General features: G+C 32.9%; 1 protein-coding gene across 10 annotated transcripts in view; it reads left to right on the top strand.

The window, feature by feature from the left end:
- Tmem161b (transmembrane protein 161B) overlaps positions 1 to 22,148 on the top strand; it is a 65,183-nt gene that overhangs the window by 10,049 nt on the left and 32,986 nt on the right. For 3 of the 10 annotated variants that reach the window (XM_026409030.2, XM_026409034.2, XM_077796178.1), the window contains exons 3-4: positions 5,275 to 5,343; positions 9,052 to 9,155. The exons of 2 other annotated variants lie outside the window; for them this stretch is intronic. In XM_026409030.2, the coding sequence (XP_026264815.1) occupies positions 5,323 to 5,343; positions 9,052 to 9,155 (125 nt within the window). In that variant the 5' untranslated portion in view covers positions 5,275 to 5,322. Of the gene's footprint in view, positions 1 to 5,274; positions 5,344 to 9,051; positions 9,156 to 19,200; positions 19,267 to 22,148 lie in introns of those variants that run through there. 5 more of the 10 variants (XM_026409031.2, XM_026409032.2, XM_026409033.2 and 2 more) reach the window with 3 other exon arrangements.

The following is a 22,148-nucleotide window of genomic DNA, read 5'->3' as shown; positions in this document are numbered from 1 at the left end:
CTTTTAAAATATTTTACTCTTTCTTAATGTTTTGATGGCTGTGTTTTAGATGAGATACTGCATAATTTATTCACCCAAAGTAATTGTGGAAAGTTATCTTTTAAAATAAGTGTATATTAATTTTAATAAATATCTTAAAATGGTTTATGAATTATATTTGATTAGAATGCTCTCTATCCTTGTAAAAAAGTATCTATCTTTGCATTGTATTTGTTAGTCTTCATTTGCCTTATCAACTTACATTGAGGAAAATGTTTTCTCTTATTTCTAAATTTAATCAAGTTCTGGTAAATGACTCTACATGGTCATCTTCATCAGAAATTCTGGAGCTGCTGTTTTTGAATATAGTTATGTCAAATTCATGAATTCTGTTATAGGTGTAATTCTTAAGAAATTTAAAAGAAATTTAAAATATTTAGGCATTTTATGAAGGATTGTAGTTTTTTTTTTTTTGAACTAAGTTTTAAAATAAATACATTAAACTTTTTTTTTCCTGAGTTAGAAACCACAAAAAAATTATGCTTGTACTTTTTTGCTTCAAGAAAATGTAAAACCTTTTTTTCTATGAAACATTGCTGGCATATTAATTCTATAAATAATTGAAAAACCCATGTGCTTGAACTTAAATCCTAGTTGTTGAGGTTTTATGAGTAATTCTATTTTTCTGTTTCTAAAATAGATTAAACTATATGGAATTGATACTTTATATGTCAGGAAAGTTAATATCAGCACTTTCATGTGATCCAGTCAATAACTATATTAAATATCAATAGGTGATTTCCTTCTTATTTTTTTGTTGCTTTGCCAGTAAGATATTTCTGTTTTCTGTTATTTCATAATTAGCACAGACTTTTTTTTTTCTTCCTTTTTCGGTCCAGTCTACTGTATCTGTAAGGACATGAGCTATGTTATAGAAAAGGTCAGGTTAGCCCGTATAATTATATAAGAAGTGGTCTATGGGAAAGACTTCTTGTATGTTCATGATTATTTTTATACTACTTTTACCACCATTGGCATTATACAGAAGGACTTCTTTTGATTAAATCTAAATAGTTCTTAATCCTATTAAATAATCTACTGCAGTTACTGTCTTTAAAAACCCACCTTGAGTCTGTTGATCATTCAGGTATATGCTCTTACCAGACTGTTCATCTTATTTCTATGCCTCCTTTTTAGTCACATAGATAATATTGGTAATTGTTATTTTATGACATTTTTCTCTGTCTTCAAATATGTGATTATTCTTCAAGGTCATCTCTTGTTCTTTGTCCACTTGGGTGCTTTGTTTGACTCTTTTCATTAGTCATATAACTATCTTGGATTTTCCTATTTCCATGACCTTTACAAGGTCCTACCTAACTCCAGATTACTCATTTCTTATGTTGTGCCTGATCTACTGAATCATGCAGGCTTGTCGTTGCTTGGCAGTTATTCATTGAATTCCTATGTCCCCCCCCACACACACAAAAAAATCTCATGGCTTTCAGCTGCTCTTCCCTTTCTTTATAGCTCAACTCCCCGGCCCATTATGGTTATTAGGAGATGATCTGGGAACTCTGAAATGCTTTATGAGGTGTTTTGCACAATAACTGTCTCTACTAGGAAATAAAATATCTGGAATCTTGACCTGTTTTTTTCTACCCTTGCCAAGTTTATATAACCATGAAGAGTTTAGTTTCAAATTTAATACCTCTCTGTAGATACTTGTGCTTCCATGTAGTGGGACTGACAAGGTCTCATAAATGGTTTTGGTCTGATCTCTTCATGATCCTAAGTGGTAGTATTGGTTCCTTCTGTTTTGCTTTACACACACACATATGTTCAGATCTATACATGTGTGTGTGTCTGTGTACACACATATTTTAGCAACTGTCAGATTTTCCTCTTATTGCTTACTTTCTCCAAGGAATAATTATGCCCATTATTTCTATTGTATCTTTACATGATCACCTGAGTTTTATCCTTATCTACTGAAATTTTCCTTGCATACATAATTACTATCCTCATTATCTTCATACCTATTTTCCTGAAAAAAAAATTAATTCTTTTTGATTTTGCACTTCTGCAGCTGTTCAGCTCATGTTTTTAATAGTGTTGCTTGGACTATTTTAGTGGATTTCTAATTAAGCTACTTACTTTCTATTACTTTTACCCTTCCTTTATTTTTTGGCAGTGCTGAGGACTGAATGCAGGGCCTGTGTCTGCTAGGCATTCACTTGACCACTAAGCTACACTACCACCCAGCTCTTTTTCCCCCACCATAGTGGCAGAATTACCCTTCCAAAATTTATTTGATTTGCTTACTTCTAGAATAAGGTCCAGGAATTATTTCCCAGTACTTGCAGGAAAGTCTGTTGTGTATGACTTATACCAGCCATGTAGAATGTGTCCTTATTTATGGTTCATGACAGTTTTTCTCGTTTTATACAATTGGGTATATCTGCCTAAACTTTTTTTCTTCCTATTCTGACAATGGGATATATTTTTTAACCAAGTCAGAATAGTTTAGATGTTATCTCTGAGTCAGTCTTTTCCAGACCTTCTGTAAAGATTTGATCACTGCCTTTAACCTGGAGTGTTCCCATAACACTGGGCACTGACCTCTACCATATCACTTAGCACATGTGGCTAAGTGATATGGTAGAGGTGGCAGTAAGGGGTTGTTAACACTAAGAATCTGATAAAATCATCACGTGATGAAAGAAATCAGTTATGTCCTTTTGCTTTGAACTTAGATGTGAATTGGTTCCAAGACCAGCTATAGATTACATTGTAGCCAAATCAACTGTATTTATATATTGAAAGACAATGATTTTCCATTCAGGGAACACAGCCCAGTAAAGGGGTGGGAATCACAGGGTGAGCCTAAAGAATTGGAAACATTAACAAATTAACATTAAAATTTTAAAAATGCAGTGATTTTTATTTAGATATCTGAAGAGCCAGTCTAGAAAAAGTTGAAATAGCAGAATTGAACATATTTATCCAAAGCTTTCTGACATTTGGAATATTTTGCATTCTAGAGAGGTATTCTATGTATAGTGTTTTTCATCATACTTCAGCACTAACTAAATGAAATATCCTTCAGTGGTATTTGATGCTTTCTGCTGTAAATCTACTCACCAGACAGCTTGGTTGGCTCCAGTATGTTATTAAGACACTAATTAAATAGAAAAATTAACTCAACTGAACTGAATATCTGAACTACTAGTCTATATTTTACTGTAAATTAATTGATAACACTCTTAGAAATCTTGAGTATTTCTGGTTGTTCTCATACTGACTGGTCATCCTTAGCATGCCAACACAAGCATGTTTTCTGTATGTGCTGAAGCTGAGGATGCAAGCCAGATCCCCTTAGAAAGCCTGAGTCTTGTCAGTCCTCTTTCTTGAGTTTTGTTTAGGCTACAACTTTCCTATCAGTTGCTCTAGAGTGCCACAGTCTGGGGCTCCCACTCCTGCTGTATCAATGTACGTAAGTTGCTCCTCATCCCCCCACCCCCTTAGTTTGCTGCAGCCGGACTTCGGCACTAGAGTTCTACCAATCTTTTGAAGTAGACTTTGTCTTTGTTCATTTCTCCTACTTTCAACCACTTTTATCTTAGTTTTAAGTATTCTCTTGAATCAATCAATATATTGTTATGTCTAATTTCTTTATATGTTACTGGCATTATTTCATCCCCTTACCCTGCCTTCCAAAGTGATGAGACATGTAAGCTAAATACCTCTTTTTGGTTTTAAAGATTTTCAGTGATCTAAAATTTTGTCTTCATCTTATTTCTCACAGTTACTTGCCATTTTATTGAGCTAGGTTTTTTGTTGTGTATGCTATTTAATGTTCACATTTATCTTTTATCTGAAATTTCCTTCATTTTACTTTTCTATGATTTCAGTTTCCATCTTAAGACTCATCAAATAAATGAAACTGTTATACCCAATTGTTAAATTTCTGTAACACTTCTTGTATGGAATTTGGTGCTTCAATATTGTCTTGATATATTTGTTGTTAACTAATGTTACTTTTGGATTTTAAATTTTATTAAGATAGTTGCATCCATTCAACACACACATGTGCCCCAATTACTATGTGTTCTGAATGCAAAATGATATTCTTCCAGCTGTTTGGGATAATACAGTCAGTGAAAACCAAAAATTTTTTGTGCCAGCTCCCTGATAACAGCCAGCAAGATACTAGGTTCATATTAGGTAGATGGCATATTTCTAAATTTTAATTTTCATTGTTTTTCTATTTATACATGCAAGTTCTATGGTGGTATAGTTTGGATTTACAGTGATTATTAATATTATTTGAGATATTAAATAAGTTATCACTATGTGAAGGTAGGTATAGTTCTTATATATAGTTTTACCATCAAAGTAAGAGAGTCTGCACCTCTATTTCTTATCTTTAGTTCAGGTCCTCCTCTTATACTTGGACAGTTGTCCTAGTACTGCTACTGGGCTCTCACTCATTCATTCTTGACTTGGGAATCCACAACTATTTTTCTTAACTTTCCTCAGATCATATTGCTTTTCATGGGATTCCTCTTACCTTCAGGTTAAATTCTAAGCCTGATAGTTTTTGCCCTTCAGTATCTGGTTTTTGTCCTAATATCTTTCTATGTGAAGCTGATAGTAGTAATTATTCACTAAACTGAGAATGCTGTCTTGACTCATACTTTACCTTCCAAACAAAAAAAAACTTTCACATTTTTTTGCCCTCAATAATTTTTCTCTTTTTGCTGTGTTATCATAAACTTCCTATCTTCTCATAACTTGGCTATATAATATTCTATTTACTATCCCAGTGGACTGGCTACTCATTGATGGCAAGGACCATGCACTTTCTCCATGTTGCTAGTGATCTATGGCCCATGCATGTAGTTTGTTCCTCAGTGGTGATCATTAAATGCACTAGATTAGACTTTAGTGGGAAAAGCATTAAGCTGGACATTAAGTGTTTGGGTTCCAGATTACCCTAACTGGGTAGTTTTATGATCTTGGTTGTTTGAATCCCCTTTACCTCATTTGTAAATTGTTCAGGGATTATTTGTTTAAATATTTAAAGTATGCACTCTTAAGATTTATGTGAACCTAGATTGAAATGACAAAGTTTACATCTTCTTTTGTAGTAAAAATTATTTGAGCATGTCTAAGAAGTCTGTCTCAACATATCTAGCTGTCACTAAAACATGTAAAAAATCAAGAAAACAAAAAGTAGGAAGGACATTAGATAACATTCTTTTTCTTTTATCTCCCTTCCAACTTATTCAGAGAGATGATAATTGAAACCATTTGGGTTGGTCTGAGTCCCAAATTTACATGCAAATATGCTTTCTAATGGTAAGCAATGCTTTATTTCAATCTGTTTGTCAACAGGAGAGCTAGTTTAATGAAACATAACAAAATGTCAACTCCACTGAGGTTGACACATTCAAAGCGTGAAATTTAAAATTGCACCATTTATACTTAAGTATTGAGGTTTTATTTTAAGTTTTGACAAACCAGGAAAAAACTGTTATTTGGTATATTTCATTTCTTGGAGAAATGTTTAATTTTTATTGGGAAGAATTTTTTAAACTTACTCAGAAACTATTACTGATAAAAATTGAAATGATCATTCTTCTAGACACTAAGGGCAAATAACTTTCTTGCTCTTCATGGCCTCAGGTTAATAGATGTGGAAAGGTTGAAACCTAAGTTACCCCAGTGTTTCACCCTTCTTGGGTCCTTATGGGCTATTTCATAAATGACTTTTCCCAGTCCCAGTTATCATGAGTCAGAACCTAGGGGCAATGAATCCAGACAGAAACCATCTCTTTGGTCAAGTTATTGTTTTCAAGCCTTAATAAAACCATTAAGGCTACTTGAGTCAATGACCCATATGGTTGTGTGCTTTGAGACTTCAAATTTGATGGACTTTGTAGCGTCACAGAATCTCAGTTTAGCAATTTTCTATTATTAAATTTATGTTTTAAGTGTATGGTAAAATTGACTTAAGCATTTTCCTTTATTTTAAAGTAACAAAAATACTCAGGAAATCTGATCTTTAAACATTTCAGATTCTGCTTTTTTTGTAAACTCAAATGTACATGCATGGCAAAGGCAACCTTGGGCAGTTAAGACAGGTCATTAGAATTCTTTTTGAATTTTAAATGGCCTTTTAACTAATTAGAGACTGTACTTTAGTATGTTAATCCTTGATGTGTATACTGTGTGTATTTCATGTTAATGTCTTAAATGTTGATTTAGGTTCAATATTAATAATATATTGGCCACTGTGGTGATGCATGCCTATAATCCCAACTACTTATGAGGCTGAGGCAGGAGGATTGCAAGTTTGAGGCAAGCCTGAGCAACATAACGATATGTAGAAGATTGGAATATTTCTATTATATAATAATATATTTATTTATTAGCATAGTACACAGGTGAAGTTTTGGTAAGTTACTTTCAGCTTCATTTAAAAAGAGTTACTTTCAACCCTTTTTTTAAGTTTCACTTAAAAAAGTTACTTTCAGCTTCACTTAGAAATGGCATATAAAATAAAGCAACAGAGCAAGGTTACATTTTGGCATTGCATACTTTTTAGTTACATGTTAATTACAACACTAAAAATGTACCAGCTATACTGTGGTGCCTACCTTTCTTTGTGATAAGTCTCTTTAATTCATCCTTTGTCTCCATATTTGGTCAGTCTCTTGAATTCTTTAACCATATCTCTAGAATGTATTTCCTTTCTGGATACCAAAGTACAGTTTAAAGCATCATTGTTTCTGGTCTGGATTATTAGAAACATAATAGATATTGCTAATTCTGGTCATTTCAGTTTTCTGATTTTTGTTAGTTTTTGCCTTAATATGGTTTACATCTTTAATAGTTGGTCTATTAGTATCATCTCACTATGTTTCGTGATTTGAAAGAAGGGAAAAGAGTGGGTAAGATATTCCCCTTCAGTTTATCACTTGCCATAATATATATCTTCTAGATCAGACTTTCTGAAATGTCATTTAATAGCTGTGATATTTAGTGAATGTGACTAAGATATGCTTTCTGCTATTTAATAGCAGAAATACCTACTCTCTAATAAGATATTATATGTCTGTAAGAGATTGCACTAGATGACCTTGAAGAGTCTTTTCTGATAAGTGATTGGCCTTTTACTAGTAATTTACCAGAAATCTATAATAGCTAATATGTTATCCCCCATGATAGAGCCACCTATATTTTTTTCCCTGTTAGTCTTCTGATTTTGTGTATATTATTTCTTTATGTAGAAATTAGATTTTTTTTTTAAAAAAATTTTGGTATAAAATCTTTTATAACTTGGAAGATTAGTAATGTTCTTTGAAAGACTTTTTTATTGACATTTTTCTTCTAGTATAGTAGTGGTAACAACTACAATAAACAAGACAGATAGTACTAACATGTATTTATTACTTGTATTTATTACTTAGTTTGTACAAGGCACAGTTTATATCATACTTTGATTAGGTAGTTTGATTTATTAATTCTGCCTTATAGAAGCAGAAACAGATGCAGAATATTTGAATAACATACCCCAAATCACACAACTAATAGATAATGAAGGGATTGATGGGAGAAAGGTAAAAGAATTGTTGAACATTATTAAAAGAGCTACTCACTGTAAGTAGGTAAAGACAGTATGAGTTCAGCTTTCTTTTTTAGTAATTTTCAGGCCAGGGATGCCATCATACTTAATATAGTGGGTACTCTTAATCATTTGCTACCAATGTAGAGTTAAAAAATTAAAAAAATATATAATACTTTTACTTTTTTTTTTTTTTTTTTTGTACCAGAGGTTGAACCCAGTGGTGCTTAACCACTGAGCCCCATCTTTTTAAATATTTAATTTGAGACAGTCTTGTTCAGTTGCTTAGGGCCTTGCTAAGTTGCTGAGGCTGGCTTTGAATTTTTAATCCTCTTGCCTCAGCTTCCAGAGCTACTGGATTACAGGTATGCTACTATGTCAGGCACATATTTATTTAAAGTTTGCCAAATTAATATTTTAAGTATGTTGAGTAAATTAGAGAAAAATGAAGAAATCACTATTTTTACTTCAATTTGATACCTTTAATTTTTTTTTTAGTTTTATTGACTTTATTTTTTTAAATACACGACAGTGGAATGCATTACAATTCTTATTACACATATAGAGTACAATTTTTCATATCTTTGTATATTTATGCTTTTATACATGTACTTTGTTTTGGGGGGGTTTTTTTGCATTACAATTCTTATTACATATACCACAAATTTTTCATATCTCTGTTTATATATATAAAGTATGTTGACACACAATTAGAGTCTTCATACATGTACTTTGGATAATGTTATCCATCACATTCTGCTGTTCTTGCTAATCCCCTGCCCCCTTCCTTTTACTCCCACGCCTCTTCTCTATCTAGAATTCATCTAATCCTCCCATGCTCCCCCTCCCTACACCACTGAGTCAGCCTCCTTATATCAGAAAACATTCGGCATTTGTTTTTTTGGGATTGGCTGACTTCACTTAGCATTATCTTCTCCAATGCCATCCATTTACCTACAAATGCCATGATTTTATGCCATGATTTTAGTCCCTTAATCTTTTTTCTTTTCATATGTGTTTTTGTTGTTGTTGTTGTTGTTGTTGTTGTTGTTGTTGTTGTTTTAATGTGGTGCTGAGAATCAAACCCAGGGCCTCACACATGCTAGGCAGGCACTCTACCACTGAGCCACAACCCCAGTCCTGATACCCTTAATTTATATAGAACATTTCCTGGGAATAGATTTTGAATATGCTTCTTCATTTGACTTATTCACATGGATGTGACACTCTGGGAAACTCGTAGAGGACGGAGATGAGACCACATACTGTATTTTAAGTTTAAGTACTAGTCTTGAATACCTAAATGCCAGAATAATGATGTATTTCAATAGTTAACTCATTTTTCTTAAAATGTACTTTTCAAAATGTACAACAAATTTTCCAGCAGCATTCCCAAATCTAAGTTCATTCATTGTTAAATTTGTTTGTTTTTTACACAGGGTGTGATAGGTATACAGCTGGTTGTTACCATGGTGATGGCCAGTGTCATGCAGAAGATTATACCTCACTATTCTCTTGCTCGATGGCTACTCTGTAATGGCAGGTAAGGCAAGGGTAGGCTGATTGTGACTGGCACTTTTGATTTCTAGTTTACAAGATTTCTAGAAGTACTAATTCCTTTTTCTAAAAGTATAACAAAGGAAGGTCATGAGAAAATTTAGTGGTTACTCTTATTTCATATATTAGTTGTTATATATCACAAAGGTAATAGGGTCATGGATAAGAGTTCAGTAATACATCCCACTCCCCTTTTCTTTTGTCTACTGAATGGCTGGCCACTAAGAATACCATGCATATTTTCTAGTTAACATTTTAAAAGTTGGTAACAAGAAGATGAGAAATTAGAAATCAAAATGTTTAAATATTTTTACCATCTATTGGGAAAAAATACTCAAAAGTATGTGTCCTGTTGTTGTTTACTCAATTGAGAGTTTATTATGAGAGTTAGTTTGTTTTACTGCAAAGAATTTTAAACTAATTCATCAAGGAAAGTAAGAAGTTGCATTGTGGGAGTTTAATTTTATCTACTGTACTGAAAGCTGTCTACTGTCTCTATTCTTTCCACAAAAGAACTAAGTTGCTTTGCTAAAATATGTACAATAAAATAATAAAATTAAAAGAAAAGGAGTTAACTAAGAGTGAGTGATACAGTTTAGGCAAAAGCAAAATGTCTGAAAACAGAAATGCATGCCAAAATCCCATGTAATTGTGAGAGGTAAGTGATAAATTTGATCCTGTGTCTACTTTAATTAATCATTTCTAGTGAATAGTCAAATTCTGTTACTACCTTGAGTGTCCAAAGTTAGAAAATAATGGATAACTCTCCTACTAATGATTTCATATACTGCAAGAGGAATATGCCTTTATTTAATTCAGAGCCTTTCCATTAACAAACCTTAATTTCCTTCATAGAATTTATTTTTGATTTTTAATTATTTATGTTCTTTATTTTTGTATTTGTCTCATTTATGTTCAAATATGGAAAAATACTTAAACTGCTATAAATTTTTTTGGAACATTGTAACCCGTGTATGAATGTTTAATGTATGAAATAACAGGTGTTTCCTAGTGTGTATTAGGAAAATAAATAATAACTAAAGTTTGGGTAAAGTTGAATGCCTCTGTTTGACCTACTTTATAAGTGAAAATCATCTAACTAGATATTTACTATGTATTTTTAATATGCCTATGTCATCATGTTTACTTTGCTTATCAAAATGATTTTCAGTAGAACTATCAGTAATATCAGCTGTGCAAATTATCATTAATTCTAAGTAAATAGAATCTGAGTTTGTAAAGAATATAAACTACATTAAGTTAGCTTTTCTTCTGAGAATTGCACATTTCTAAACTATATTCTTGTGGTCCAGTGAGGCTTCTAGATCTCTTTTTTTTTTTTTTTTTTAAAGAGAGAGTGAGAGAGGAGAGAGAGAGAGAATTTTTAATATTTATTTTTTAGTTCTCGGCGGACACCACATCTTTGTTGGTATGTGGTGCTGAGGATCGAACCCGGGCCGCACGCATTCCAGGCAAGTGCGCTACCGCTTGAGCCACATCCCCAGCCCCTAGATCTCTTTTGGCTATAAAGAACTTAGCAGTTTTGTTCTTACGTGTTCTGGTTTCCATTTGTTTCTATAAAACTTACTAGGAAAAACTAGAACTTAGAGATCAAAATCTGATTATTTTGTTAATATTGGAATAATGTATTATATTTAAAAGCTTTGCTTTTAACAATAATGTGTCATAAGAATATATACATAACTTGATGAGTAACTCAGTCTTCAAAGGTAAACATGAAGTTGATTTTCTTCATGATCTTAAGATACTTAATAAACAGATTACCTTTTGTATTAATGCTGTCTTTAATGCCAAATCAGCTTTCATGGATATCAAGATATTCTAATAATGGTGACTTTTCTGTTATTGTTAGTTTCATTTCTTCACAGTTTTGTGTTTTTAAGGTCATCTACCCTTTTTTTCAGTGTTAGTACTGAAATTTTGAAGTAATAAAAACTAACTTGCTTAGTATTAACTGACTCAGTTGAGTAAAATTGTGGGTTTTACTATTTGATAAGTTTATATAAAAGAGGTTTTTACAACCTTTTATAATATGAAATTATAATGTTTTAATTGTATTGAAAAAATCTAAAAATCTCTCAGTTCGGTTGCCCATGTAAGAAGACTGTTAACCAGAAATGAGAATTTCCATTTTAAACCTTCTGAGCAGTTGAGTTGAGAAAAGAGAAATTTAAGGATGGTCTTTAAGATCTGTAAAATGCTTAAAGGAGAGAGACTTGTGAGGACTTTTTAAAAACTGAATAGTGTAGAATGGTTTGGGAGTGACTATATTGAATAGAACTACTTAAGTTCTCAACTAATAACAAATTTGTTATTAGTTTCTGTATATATTGTTTTGATATTTACTTATAACACAGGTAACAAACTCAAATTGTAAATAAATAGTTCATAATTTTCTTAAAAGTTATAACTTCTCTTTGATATCATATTAATTAATTTCTGTCCCTTTAAAATGGAGAGTTTAAAGGTACACGTGTTCAGTATGTTAACTTTATGAGTAGCCTATTTCCTGAATTAGTCAATACCTTGAAGGAGTAAGCGATTACACTGAAAGAAATAAGCAGTTTTTGTATAAATTAGCAATCTAAATAATTTATTTTCTAGCTTGTGTTAAATAATATTTATATATTGCTTTTAAACTAAATTTTAACTTTTATTAAAAATACTGTGTAGTCTTTAGCCTAGTTTAATTCCATTATATCACCTTTATATTTGTATAAAATTATATTGATGAAATTTTTAAAAATCTTTTATCTCACTTAAATCTGTATACTCTTAGCTAAGTAGGGGGGGAATGCTTTGGGGTATGTCATGACCTCCAAAATCTCTGTATGAAATTAACATCAGTTATTATCTGTTAATATCAATTTCTTACTTATTTTCTTTAGAAAGGGATCAGGGTCAAATGGGGATTCAAAGGGGTTGAGCATCTCTCCAGGTAGATCTTTCACAGAAGAGTTATTTAAGGATTCAGTTATCCTTCAAGGGGTGGCTTAGGGATTCTAGCTTTCTCTATCTTGGGGCTCTTCTGTTCCTCCTGTGACCTTGGAGTCCTCTATTAGATGCTATGCCAGTTGGCAAGTAAACAGAGAGGGCTATGGATCTTTCAGGAGATTCTGCAGTATTGAGCTTAGAAATATATTCAGCATTTCTGCCCACATTCAGTAGGCTGAGATTCTTTGACTAGTTTTAACTAAAGGGCAGGGGAACAGGGAAATGTTGTCTTTATTGTACCCAGAAGTAAAAAAAAGTTGATGAGTGTCTTCTTTTTTGCAGTGGGTGATATTATCTCTGTTTTTTTACAAATGAGGAAACAGTTTTAAATGATTTACTCAAGTCTCTATACTGAGAAATGAAACAAATCCAGATCTCTTCCCCAAGAAGTTTGATTCATAGTCTAATGTAGTAGTTCCCTTACCTGCCATTTGACTTTCTACTATTTCAGTTACCTGCAGTTAACTGTGGTCTGATAATATTAAATGGAAAATTCAGAAATAAATAATTTATAATTTAAAATTGTGCACCATTCTGACTAGTGTGATGAAATCTCATGTTCTTCCTACCTGGGATGTAAATCATCCCTTTGTCTAGCATCTCTACAAGCTATCTGCTTGTTAGTTAGTAGCCATCTCGAAATCAGATCTACTCTCGTGGTATTGAAGTGCTATATTTAAGTCACCCTTGCATCATATGTTACAATGCCTATGACATTCACTCCATCTCATTATGTAGGCATTGTGTTATTTTACACACGTCATCACAAGAAGGTAAGTACAGTACAATAAGACATTTTGACAAACCACATTAACATAAATTTTATTACAATATTTTGTTATAACTGTTCTATTATTAGTTATTATTGGTCTTTTATTATGCCTAATTTATAAGTTATCAATAAGTATATATGTACAGGAAAAAGTTAGCATATATAGGGTTTGGCACTATCTCTGGTTTCAAGCATCTACAAGGTATGAGGGTTTGTCTTTGAATATATCCCCTGAGGGTAAATGAGAGACTACTGTATTTATTTGATTTATGGCTGTTATCCACTCCACATCTTGTCCTAGAATTGTCATACAAACTAAGTTTTAAATTTCAGGAAATAAGTCTTAACAGAGTAATTTATTTAAGATTATAATCTTCTTTTTACATTTTCTCCTATGTCTACTTTACCTTTTAGAATATATCCTTCAGGTTATAGGTGTTATGAGAATTCTCTTTACTTACTGTATTCTTATGGTCATTCTTTGGCTACTTAGCTTTTATTTTAACTAAATTCAAAAACACATCAACATTGATTTTGATTACTAAAAACCTATTAAATATGAAGTAGAGCTTAAGAAATATTACATGTTGCTCAATCTGTACTCCTCACCTCATCATTTGGCATTAAATTTATCCCATGTTACTAAATTAAAAATATTTTGTATTTCATCCTTTCAGGTTTTTTAAAATAGGAAAACACAGATTGAGTATGCCTAACTTAAAAATCCCAAATCCCCTGCAGCAATCTAAAATTTGAAACTATTTTGACTGATGAAATGGAAAATTCAACACCTGTGATGTCATGTACAATCAAAATGCAGGTGCACTAAAAATATTATATAAATTACCTTCAGGCTATGTGTATATGGAAACAAATGAATTTCATGCTTAGACTTGTGTCCTGTCCCCAAGATATCTCATTGTGTGTAATGCATATACTCCCCAAATCTGAACTCTGAATACTTTCAGATAAGACATACTCAATCTGTATTGGAAAATATTATTAGTTCTCCTTTTCTTACATGTCTTTTTATAATTGTCAGACTTTGTTGAAGGGTTTCCTACTTGAGCAAGAACTGTGTAGTTAGATCTCTTTGGCCAATAACCCACGGTATGTGTTATTACCTGGAAAAACTCACGTACCTGTAATGCCAGTGATTCAGAGGACTCAGGTAAGAGGGCCACAAGTTCAAGGCCAGCCTCAAAAACTTAGTGAGACCCTATCTCAAAAAATAAAAAGGGCTATGGATGTGGCTCAGTGGTAAAGCGTCCTTGGTTCAATCCCCAAGTACCAAAACAAACAAACAAAAACCCACTCAGTCTGAAGAGTCTAATGCTTTTAGAGTGTTTCTCCTTTCTTCCCATAGGGAAGAAAATCCTAAGTTGCTTTCTCTGTATCTTTAATATGAACAACTTTTCCTCACATAAGTAACACATTTTGCCTAAGTGTTCTTCATGGTGGCTACTGATTTGTAGCCAAAGTATTCTTAACTTTCTATTGTAATTAAAAGTTACTTTTTGTTTTGAAGTTTGCTTGGCTCCTCATTTCATGGAGAGGTAAGTGATAGGTTACATTCTTTGTACATTTGAATAGTGGGTTTTGCATGAGGAGTAGGATTTGCTTTTTCTTCATAATAGCCTCCTTGCTGAACTTGCTTTCCATTTTCCTAATTGTTTATCTCAAAATTCATGTATTTTTCTCCACTCCTTTATTTCCCTAATCTCTCACTTTGGTCTGCTACTTCCCTTCATATGTCCTTCATCAAAAAAATATTTTAGTCAAATTTACTTTGATTTTTGTCTCATCCCATATTGGAGAAAGAGGGTGTTATAACACCTCATATTCAATCATTCTAATTCTTTTTGCCTGTTCTGTGTTGCATGTTGCCTGATCTAACAGTCTGCAAGTTCCCTTTGGTGACAGAAACCTACTATTCAAATGCACAGTAGGTGGGACCTATGACCTAAGGGAAAGATTGAATTTTCAGCTATCACCCTATGGAATGCTTGAGTCCTTGCTCTTCTGCCTTAGTGGTCTGAACTTCCAATTTCAAAATGATCATGATACTCTATTAAAATTTCCAATGAAAAAGAGGAGAATGTTTCTGTATAACAAATGTCTCAAAATAGAAAATAAAATACCTACTTATGCTGAAAGGTTGTCTAGGTTTTAAGTTGTATTTGTTCTTGTTCAGTTTTTCCCCCTCATTTGTCAAATTATGGCAATTTAAAACAGAAATGGAAATTGTCTTTAGTTACTGCCTTCTTATTTCAAGCTTCTGTAACAAAGTACCGTAGGCTGAGTGCCTATTAAAAACAGACATTTGTTTCTCAAATTCTGGAAGCTGGATCTCTAAGATCAGGACTACCATGGTCTATTTTTGTGAGGTCCCTCTTCTGAGTTGCATACTACTGACGTTTATATCCTCACATGGTTGAAAGAGAGCAAGCCTTTTTTTTTTTTTTAAAGGGCTAATATCATTTATGAAGATTCAACCTTTATGATCTAACATTGCCTTCCAAAGGCCCAATCTCCAAATATCATCACATTGGGAATTGGATTTCAAAAAGAAATTTGAGAAGACCCAAACATTCAACTCATAACAGTGAACTATACCCTGGCATACAATTTTGTATGACTGTTTATATATTAAAATTCTTTAGCTTACACTATCAATAGTATGTTTTTATATATTTGTTCAAATGTAGGTTTTCCATTTTAAATTTCTAAAGTAGTTTACTGTAAATGACATTGTTGCTTAAATTTTACAAATAAAGTCTAGGTCTGTACATTCTATATTTCCACCACCTATTTTTTCAGTGCTATTGAACACAGCTATAATGGTCTGGTAATATTTTATGTAAGTCGTTTATATAAGAATGATTATTGAAAAATAATGTGCAATACCAGATTATCATTATTATTGGAGATACTGGTCTGAACTAAGAACTTAAGTGAAAAAAATCACTGAATAGCCAAGGTCAATGTCATAAAATATGCTGAAATTAAAATATTTAACCTAAATGCAAGAGTCTCAGTGTTTTAATGAGATCTCTTTATTTTTTAAAAGTTTTTTTTTATATATATCTACAGTGTAGGAAAAGATGGCAATTTGGTTAAAAAAAAATAAAAATAAGAGGTGATATATAGTCCCATCACCCAAAGACAATGACTGCTAATTTTGTTGAATTTCCTTCTCACTTTTCTCTCATAGTTTCCCCTATGGTTATGATAAAGTGTATGTACAATTTTTACATGGTGTTTTTTTTGCTTAACATATTAAAACATTTTTCTTTAATTGTATTTTTGTGGCTGTTATTAACTGCTGCATGAACTCTAAATCTGATAAACTGTTGCATTTGTCTTCAAGCCAATATTTGAAAGGCATAGTGCAACAGTTGCTGGTAGGCTGTCATTTGCTAAGGATAGGCCTATTTAGTAACAGCAAGGAAAAGACTAAAAACTGAGACAGGAATACAAAATACAGTAAGTGGGAACTATATGATATAAAATCAAACTATGTACAAAGCATTGACTGTTTTAAAGTCAGGCAAACTTACTTTTAGGTTTTACCTCGAAATCATGACCTCTGGTCTTATGGCCACTGCATGCTACTTGGTAGTGTGTGTATGTTCTACTTCTCAGACAGCTTTTTCAACTAGAATTCTTTTCTCAAACCTTACGTGTGTGTAATTGCCTCAACCTGAAACCAGAGCCTATCACGTTCACACTAAAAAATCTATAACCCTAGTTACATGTACAACCCCTCATCTTTAGTTGTATTTTTAAAGTTTTTATATATTTTAGTTTTTGCCTGCAGAAGAAGTGTCCTATCAGAGACCTATTCATGCATTTAAGCTCTAGGCCTCTTTCCCTATAACTTTCACTCAGATTTGTGATGATTTGGCCATTCCATCTATTCCAAGGTCATCAGTTGTTCCATTTTACATTGGATCATTCCTGTTTGCAAAGATACTGTTTTGTTTTTTAAAGATCTATCATTGAACGACAACAAAAAAAGAAGAGCTACAACCCTGCCTGCCTCCCTTCTTCAAAAACTTAAGGCCCTTTATATTTATTCTTAGTTTCTGGCCTACTTCTGTTTCTCTTCATAATCATTTGTTACAAAAGTTATCTATACTTCCTCATTAACTGTTTAGCCTTTTACCATATTTCACTTTCTCTTTAGTTCATTTTTGTTAATTTTCTTGTATTTAAATACTAAAATTAAGTAATGATCCCAGCTCTCTGAGCTCTAGATTCCAGTATACAGTTGCCTTCCTGATATTTTCACTTGATGTCTCATTGGCACTTAAACTCAAGTTCCTGGTTTCTTCCTCCTCTATTCCATATCACAGAATGTATCACCATCTTATTCAAATCAGAAATGTAGAGAACATTCTGGATTCCTTTCTTTTTTTACTCACTACCTTAAGTCCATCATCAGGACCTATTGATTTGGGTGTCTAAAATACATCTTCCTGCTATTCTTCATTGCCTCCCTCCATTTTACTGAGCAGCAAAGGGGCTTAAAATATAAATTTAATTATTTCTCTCCCCCACTTTGAGACTATTATTTTAGCAAAAAATCTAAACTTCATACAATGACTGTGACCTATAAGGCTTTGCATGATCTATTTCCTTTCCTATCTCTTTGGCTTCCCTTTTGTGTTTCTTCCTGAAGCTATGGCTTTTTAGTTATAGTAGTATTGTGTCTTATCACAACTGTGCTTTTGGACATGCAATTCCATGCCTGCAATGTGTGCTTCCCTTCATTTTTCTTATCCTTTTAAGTTACTGGTTGCCATTTATTTGGTTCTTTCACTGATATTACAGTTTGTAATTAATTTTTATTATTTAAAATTAGTTAAATTCTACCCTGATTGAAGAGAAGCATCAAAAAGGCATGGACTTTGGCATTATTAGGCATGGTTATATCTCCATTGCCTAGCAGAGTGCCTGCTGCATAGTGGGTGTTCCATAAATGGCCAATGAATGAATTAATGAATGAATAGATAAGTAAACAAATTAGAACTAAGTAGTCCTAAAAGTATCTGAAATCCATATATTTCACCTTTGAAAAATTATTAGTAGTGAGAATGACTCTAAATTATCCCGTAAAAACTATAACAAGCATAATATATTTTAGAAAAATGGGTTTATAAAAATAAGATGAAAGAAGCTTGAGTATGTCTTAAAAGAAAATGGTTCTTACAAAATGTAAGGGTCTTAAAAATATTTCATCATTCTAAATATAACATTGGGCTATAGATGGTTCAATCCCCAGCACTGTAAAAATAAATACATTAATAAACTGACCAACAAACAAAACCTAAATTTTTCTATACTAAGAATTTTTCACAGGCTGGGGATGTGGCTCAAGCGGTAGCGTGCTTGCCTGGCATGCGTGCGGCCCGGGTTCTATCCTCAGCACCACATACCAACAAAGATGTTGTGTCTGCCGAGAACTAAAAAATAAATATTAAAAATTCTCTCTCTCTCTCTCTCTCTCTCTCTCTCTCTCTCTCTCCTCTCTCACTCTATCTTTAAAAAAAAAATAAGAATTTTTCACAGATTATGAATTTATAGTTCCCAAAGCTGAACAACTATTTTTAGTCTTTGTAAATAGAGTTTTCTTCTGCTTATGTGTGCCTCTTTTTTTCCCCCCTGTGGATTCCATATTTGTAATTTTGTCCACTTGCTAAAATTTATTTGTAACCCTCAAATTAATACTTGGTTGTAGTTTTCCTGGTCATCCATGGATATATAGAGTGGTGCACAATTTGGCCCTAACCTATGTTCCCAGTTGGAATCTAACAAGGCAACTTTGCCTTCTTGTTTCGTATCTCATATTGTAAACAGGTGTTTTTTTAGTGGTCTATTTGGGGCTTCGTTTTTCAAATATTTACTTTTTGTTGGTGATTTCATTGTTCAAAATGTTCCTCAACCTTTTATTGTCAGTTATTCCTAGGCACAAGAAAGCTGTGATGTGCCTTATGGAGCAAATATGCTATATTCACAGAACTCAGTACAATGCTATTCTTGTGATTACAGAGATTAGATAAGCTTTGTTCAGACATGAGGGATAGTGCTATTAGCCATGAATTCAATATTAATGAATCAACAATATATACTATATAAGGCATCTTTACCAGAAACACATAAAACAAGGTTATGTCTTGATCAATTGATGAATATGTTGTGACAAGAGGCTCGCAGGAACCTAACCCTGTATTTCCCCTAGGAACAATGGTTCAATGTTCGCGGCGACTTTATAGAACATAACTACCGCGAATAACGAGAATCGACTGTAAGTTAAAATTCTGGACTTCAGTGGAAATTTCAGGAGTCTAACAAATGGCCTCCTCATCTGTTAATTGTAATTTAGGGACTTTTTGGTTGGGATATGTTTTACTTTAAAACTATTAAATTAGGAGGAGAATAGAATTATTTTGGTTCAGTGATTCTTTTTGAGCACTTACTATATGCCAGTAACTATACTAGCTTTGAAGTATCAGAAACAACCAAGTCACAGTCTTCACTTTGAGAGTCTTTCAGTTAGAATCTTCATTTTTAATTTAACTGATTTGGTGTCAGCTGGGTGTAATAATGCAGTTCAGTTTTTGACACTTAAGGGTTAGCATATACCTTACATGTTAAGTCAAAAGTCCTCCATAAGTCTGCTTGTGTGTGTGTGTGTGTGTGTGTGTGTGTGTGTGTGTGTGTGTTACTTCAAACACCAGCTTTGAGTTCTTGTGGTTACCCAAGCCACTTCTGATTGGCTGGCTACAAATCCAAAGGTTGCCATGATCTCCTTGGTTCACTAATTTGCTAGAATGACTGGTACAACTCAGGAAACTACTGTGTACTCATGACTGCAGTTTTATTATAAAGGGTGCTTGTAGGGTGCAGTCTGGGGAGGAGCATAGAATTTCCATGTCCTCTCCCTTAAGAGTCAAAAGATGTCACTCTCTGGGCACAACTGTGTGTTAACCAATTACAAAGTTCCACTGAGCTTCAATATCCAGCGTTTTTATGGAATTTTATTTATAGATATGGTTTTATATTGCTGATTTATCAGTTTTTCTAAATTGTTGAACTCAATGTCCAGCCTCCTTTCTATCACTACAACCCTCTCAAAATGTGTTTAGTGTTTCTGGTGACCAGACCCCATTCTGGAGCTTTTTAGGGACCTATAGGATGCTACCTCGTGAGCATAACAAAAACACCTCTTTCACTTAGGATAATCCAGGGACTTTTGAAGCTTGTGACAGGATCTGAGGGCAAAGAACATATATATATTCTTTTTTTTTAAGAGAGAGAGGAGAGAGAGAATTTTTTTAATATTTATTTTTCAGTTTTCGGTGGACACAACATCTTTATTTTATTTTTATGAAGTGCTGAGGATCGAATCCAGTGCCCTGTGCCTGCCAGGCGAGCGTGTTATTGCTTGAGCCACATCCTCAGCCCCAAGAACATATATTCTTTATTATACTATAGGGAGGCTGACTTAGAAGACAAATTAGGAGTTTGCTACGAAGGGGCATAGATGTTTATAAGCAGAGAGAAGAATATATGCAAAAGCAAGAGATCAAAGAATTTGTGAATAATAAAATGTCATTTAGTGAAGTTTGAATATTTTACTTTCAAGTGGTGAATGGTTGAAGGTGAATCTGTAGAAGTAGGCTATGGTCAGATTATAAAAGGCTATGGAGACAGGAAGTCACAAGCTCTGTACACATTTGGTCCTTGTCATATGTGTTTTATTGGAAAGTTTTAAACATAAAATAGAATAGTGTAGTTATCAGAATTAATAGCTGGTGACGAAACTTGTTTCATTTCTACTCTCCTTCATCTCCCCTCCCCCAACATGTTATTTATAGCAAATTTCACCACATTTTATTATTTTAGTCATGAATATTTCAGTGTATATTTCTGAAATATTTAAGCTTTAAAAATTTATCACAGTCCCATTATCATAGCTCAAAATTTTTTAACCATAATTCCTGAATATCATCAAATATCCAGTCAGTATTCACATTGCCTATTCTGTAGTGTTTTTAGAATGGCAGATCAGTTGATAATTATTTGTAAAAATTGTGATACTTAGTATTAAAAATCTAGATTTTTGTGATTAAAAAATTGGGGCATCTAACAATTCTATGTGTATCTTTCTTAACTACAGGACCTTGGTCAGAGTCCTTGCTTAGTTGCCTTACTCATTGCTTTTACCCTGTAAAGAGCCTTTGGAAAATATTTAAACAGGCATATTTCATGAGTTTTTCATTATGGAAAAGTAACAAAGTAGGCAGTGGATCTGATGAGAAGTGTATCCAGGAAAGCAGGTAGGCCAGTTATTAAGAGTTTTATCATAGAGTTGGAGAGGATGACATGCTGAGGAAAAGTTTGAAGACAAGTCTTTTATAATTATAATAGAGTTGGTGGAGTTTAGAATTGTAAGGTTTGAGGAACAGAAATGATAATGTGGAATGGATACATTGAAAATAAAATCTGAATATCAAATTAGGTGAAATGTAGATAGTGGGACAACTAGGTAGAACAAATTTTTTAAAAAAATATTTAATTGATTTTATTTTTTAAATACATGACAGTGGAGATAGAACAAAATTATAAGGAACGGGTTGGTGTTTGGGAGGGGATAAATATATTTGTTTGGGTATTTTGACTGTGTGGTAGAGGTGAATGTGCCCAGTTGTTGTTGGAACACATACTAAAGGAGATTACAGCCAGAAAAATAAAGGGTTTTCAAATACAACAGTTTTCTCGAATTCTTTTATACATAATATTTGAGAATTCTCAAATGAAATTAAAAGGAAGGGAAAAGGAAAAGTCTACCTGTAAATGTGAGAGATAACCACCCTCTTTTTTAGGAAACTGATGTTCTTTTATATGAAAGATGGGTGGAGCATTAATGGATTCTTGCCCACTGGCCTAAGAGTTTACTGTGTGTTACTTTTAATAATACTTGTAGCTTATAAGAAATAGATACATATGTTACAGGGCCTGACATCTAGTAAGTGCTTGGTAAGTGCATTTGAATCTAAGCCCTCTTAAGGCTTAAGCAGTAGTACCTATATTGGATTAGTTTTCACATGATAGTTCCCTGCAGAGTCTTCACAAATAGGAAACTCAGTAAATATTTGTAGAATAAATGAATATTTTTGGTGATTT

Source organism: Urocitellus parryii, chromosome 1 (assembly GCF_045843805.1).
Source record: "Urocitellus parryii isolate mUroPar1 chromosome 1, mUroPar1.hap1, whole genome shotgun sequence".
NCBI lineage: Eukaryota > Metazoa > Chordata > Mammalia > Rodentia > Sciuridae > Urocitellus > Urocitellus parryii.
The sequence above is the reverse complement of the archived record's forward strand: the minus strand, read 5'-3'. Positions and strand labels throughout refer to the sequence as shown.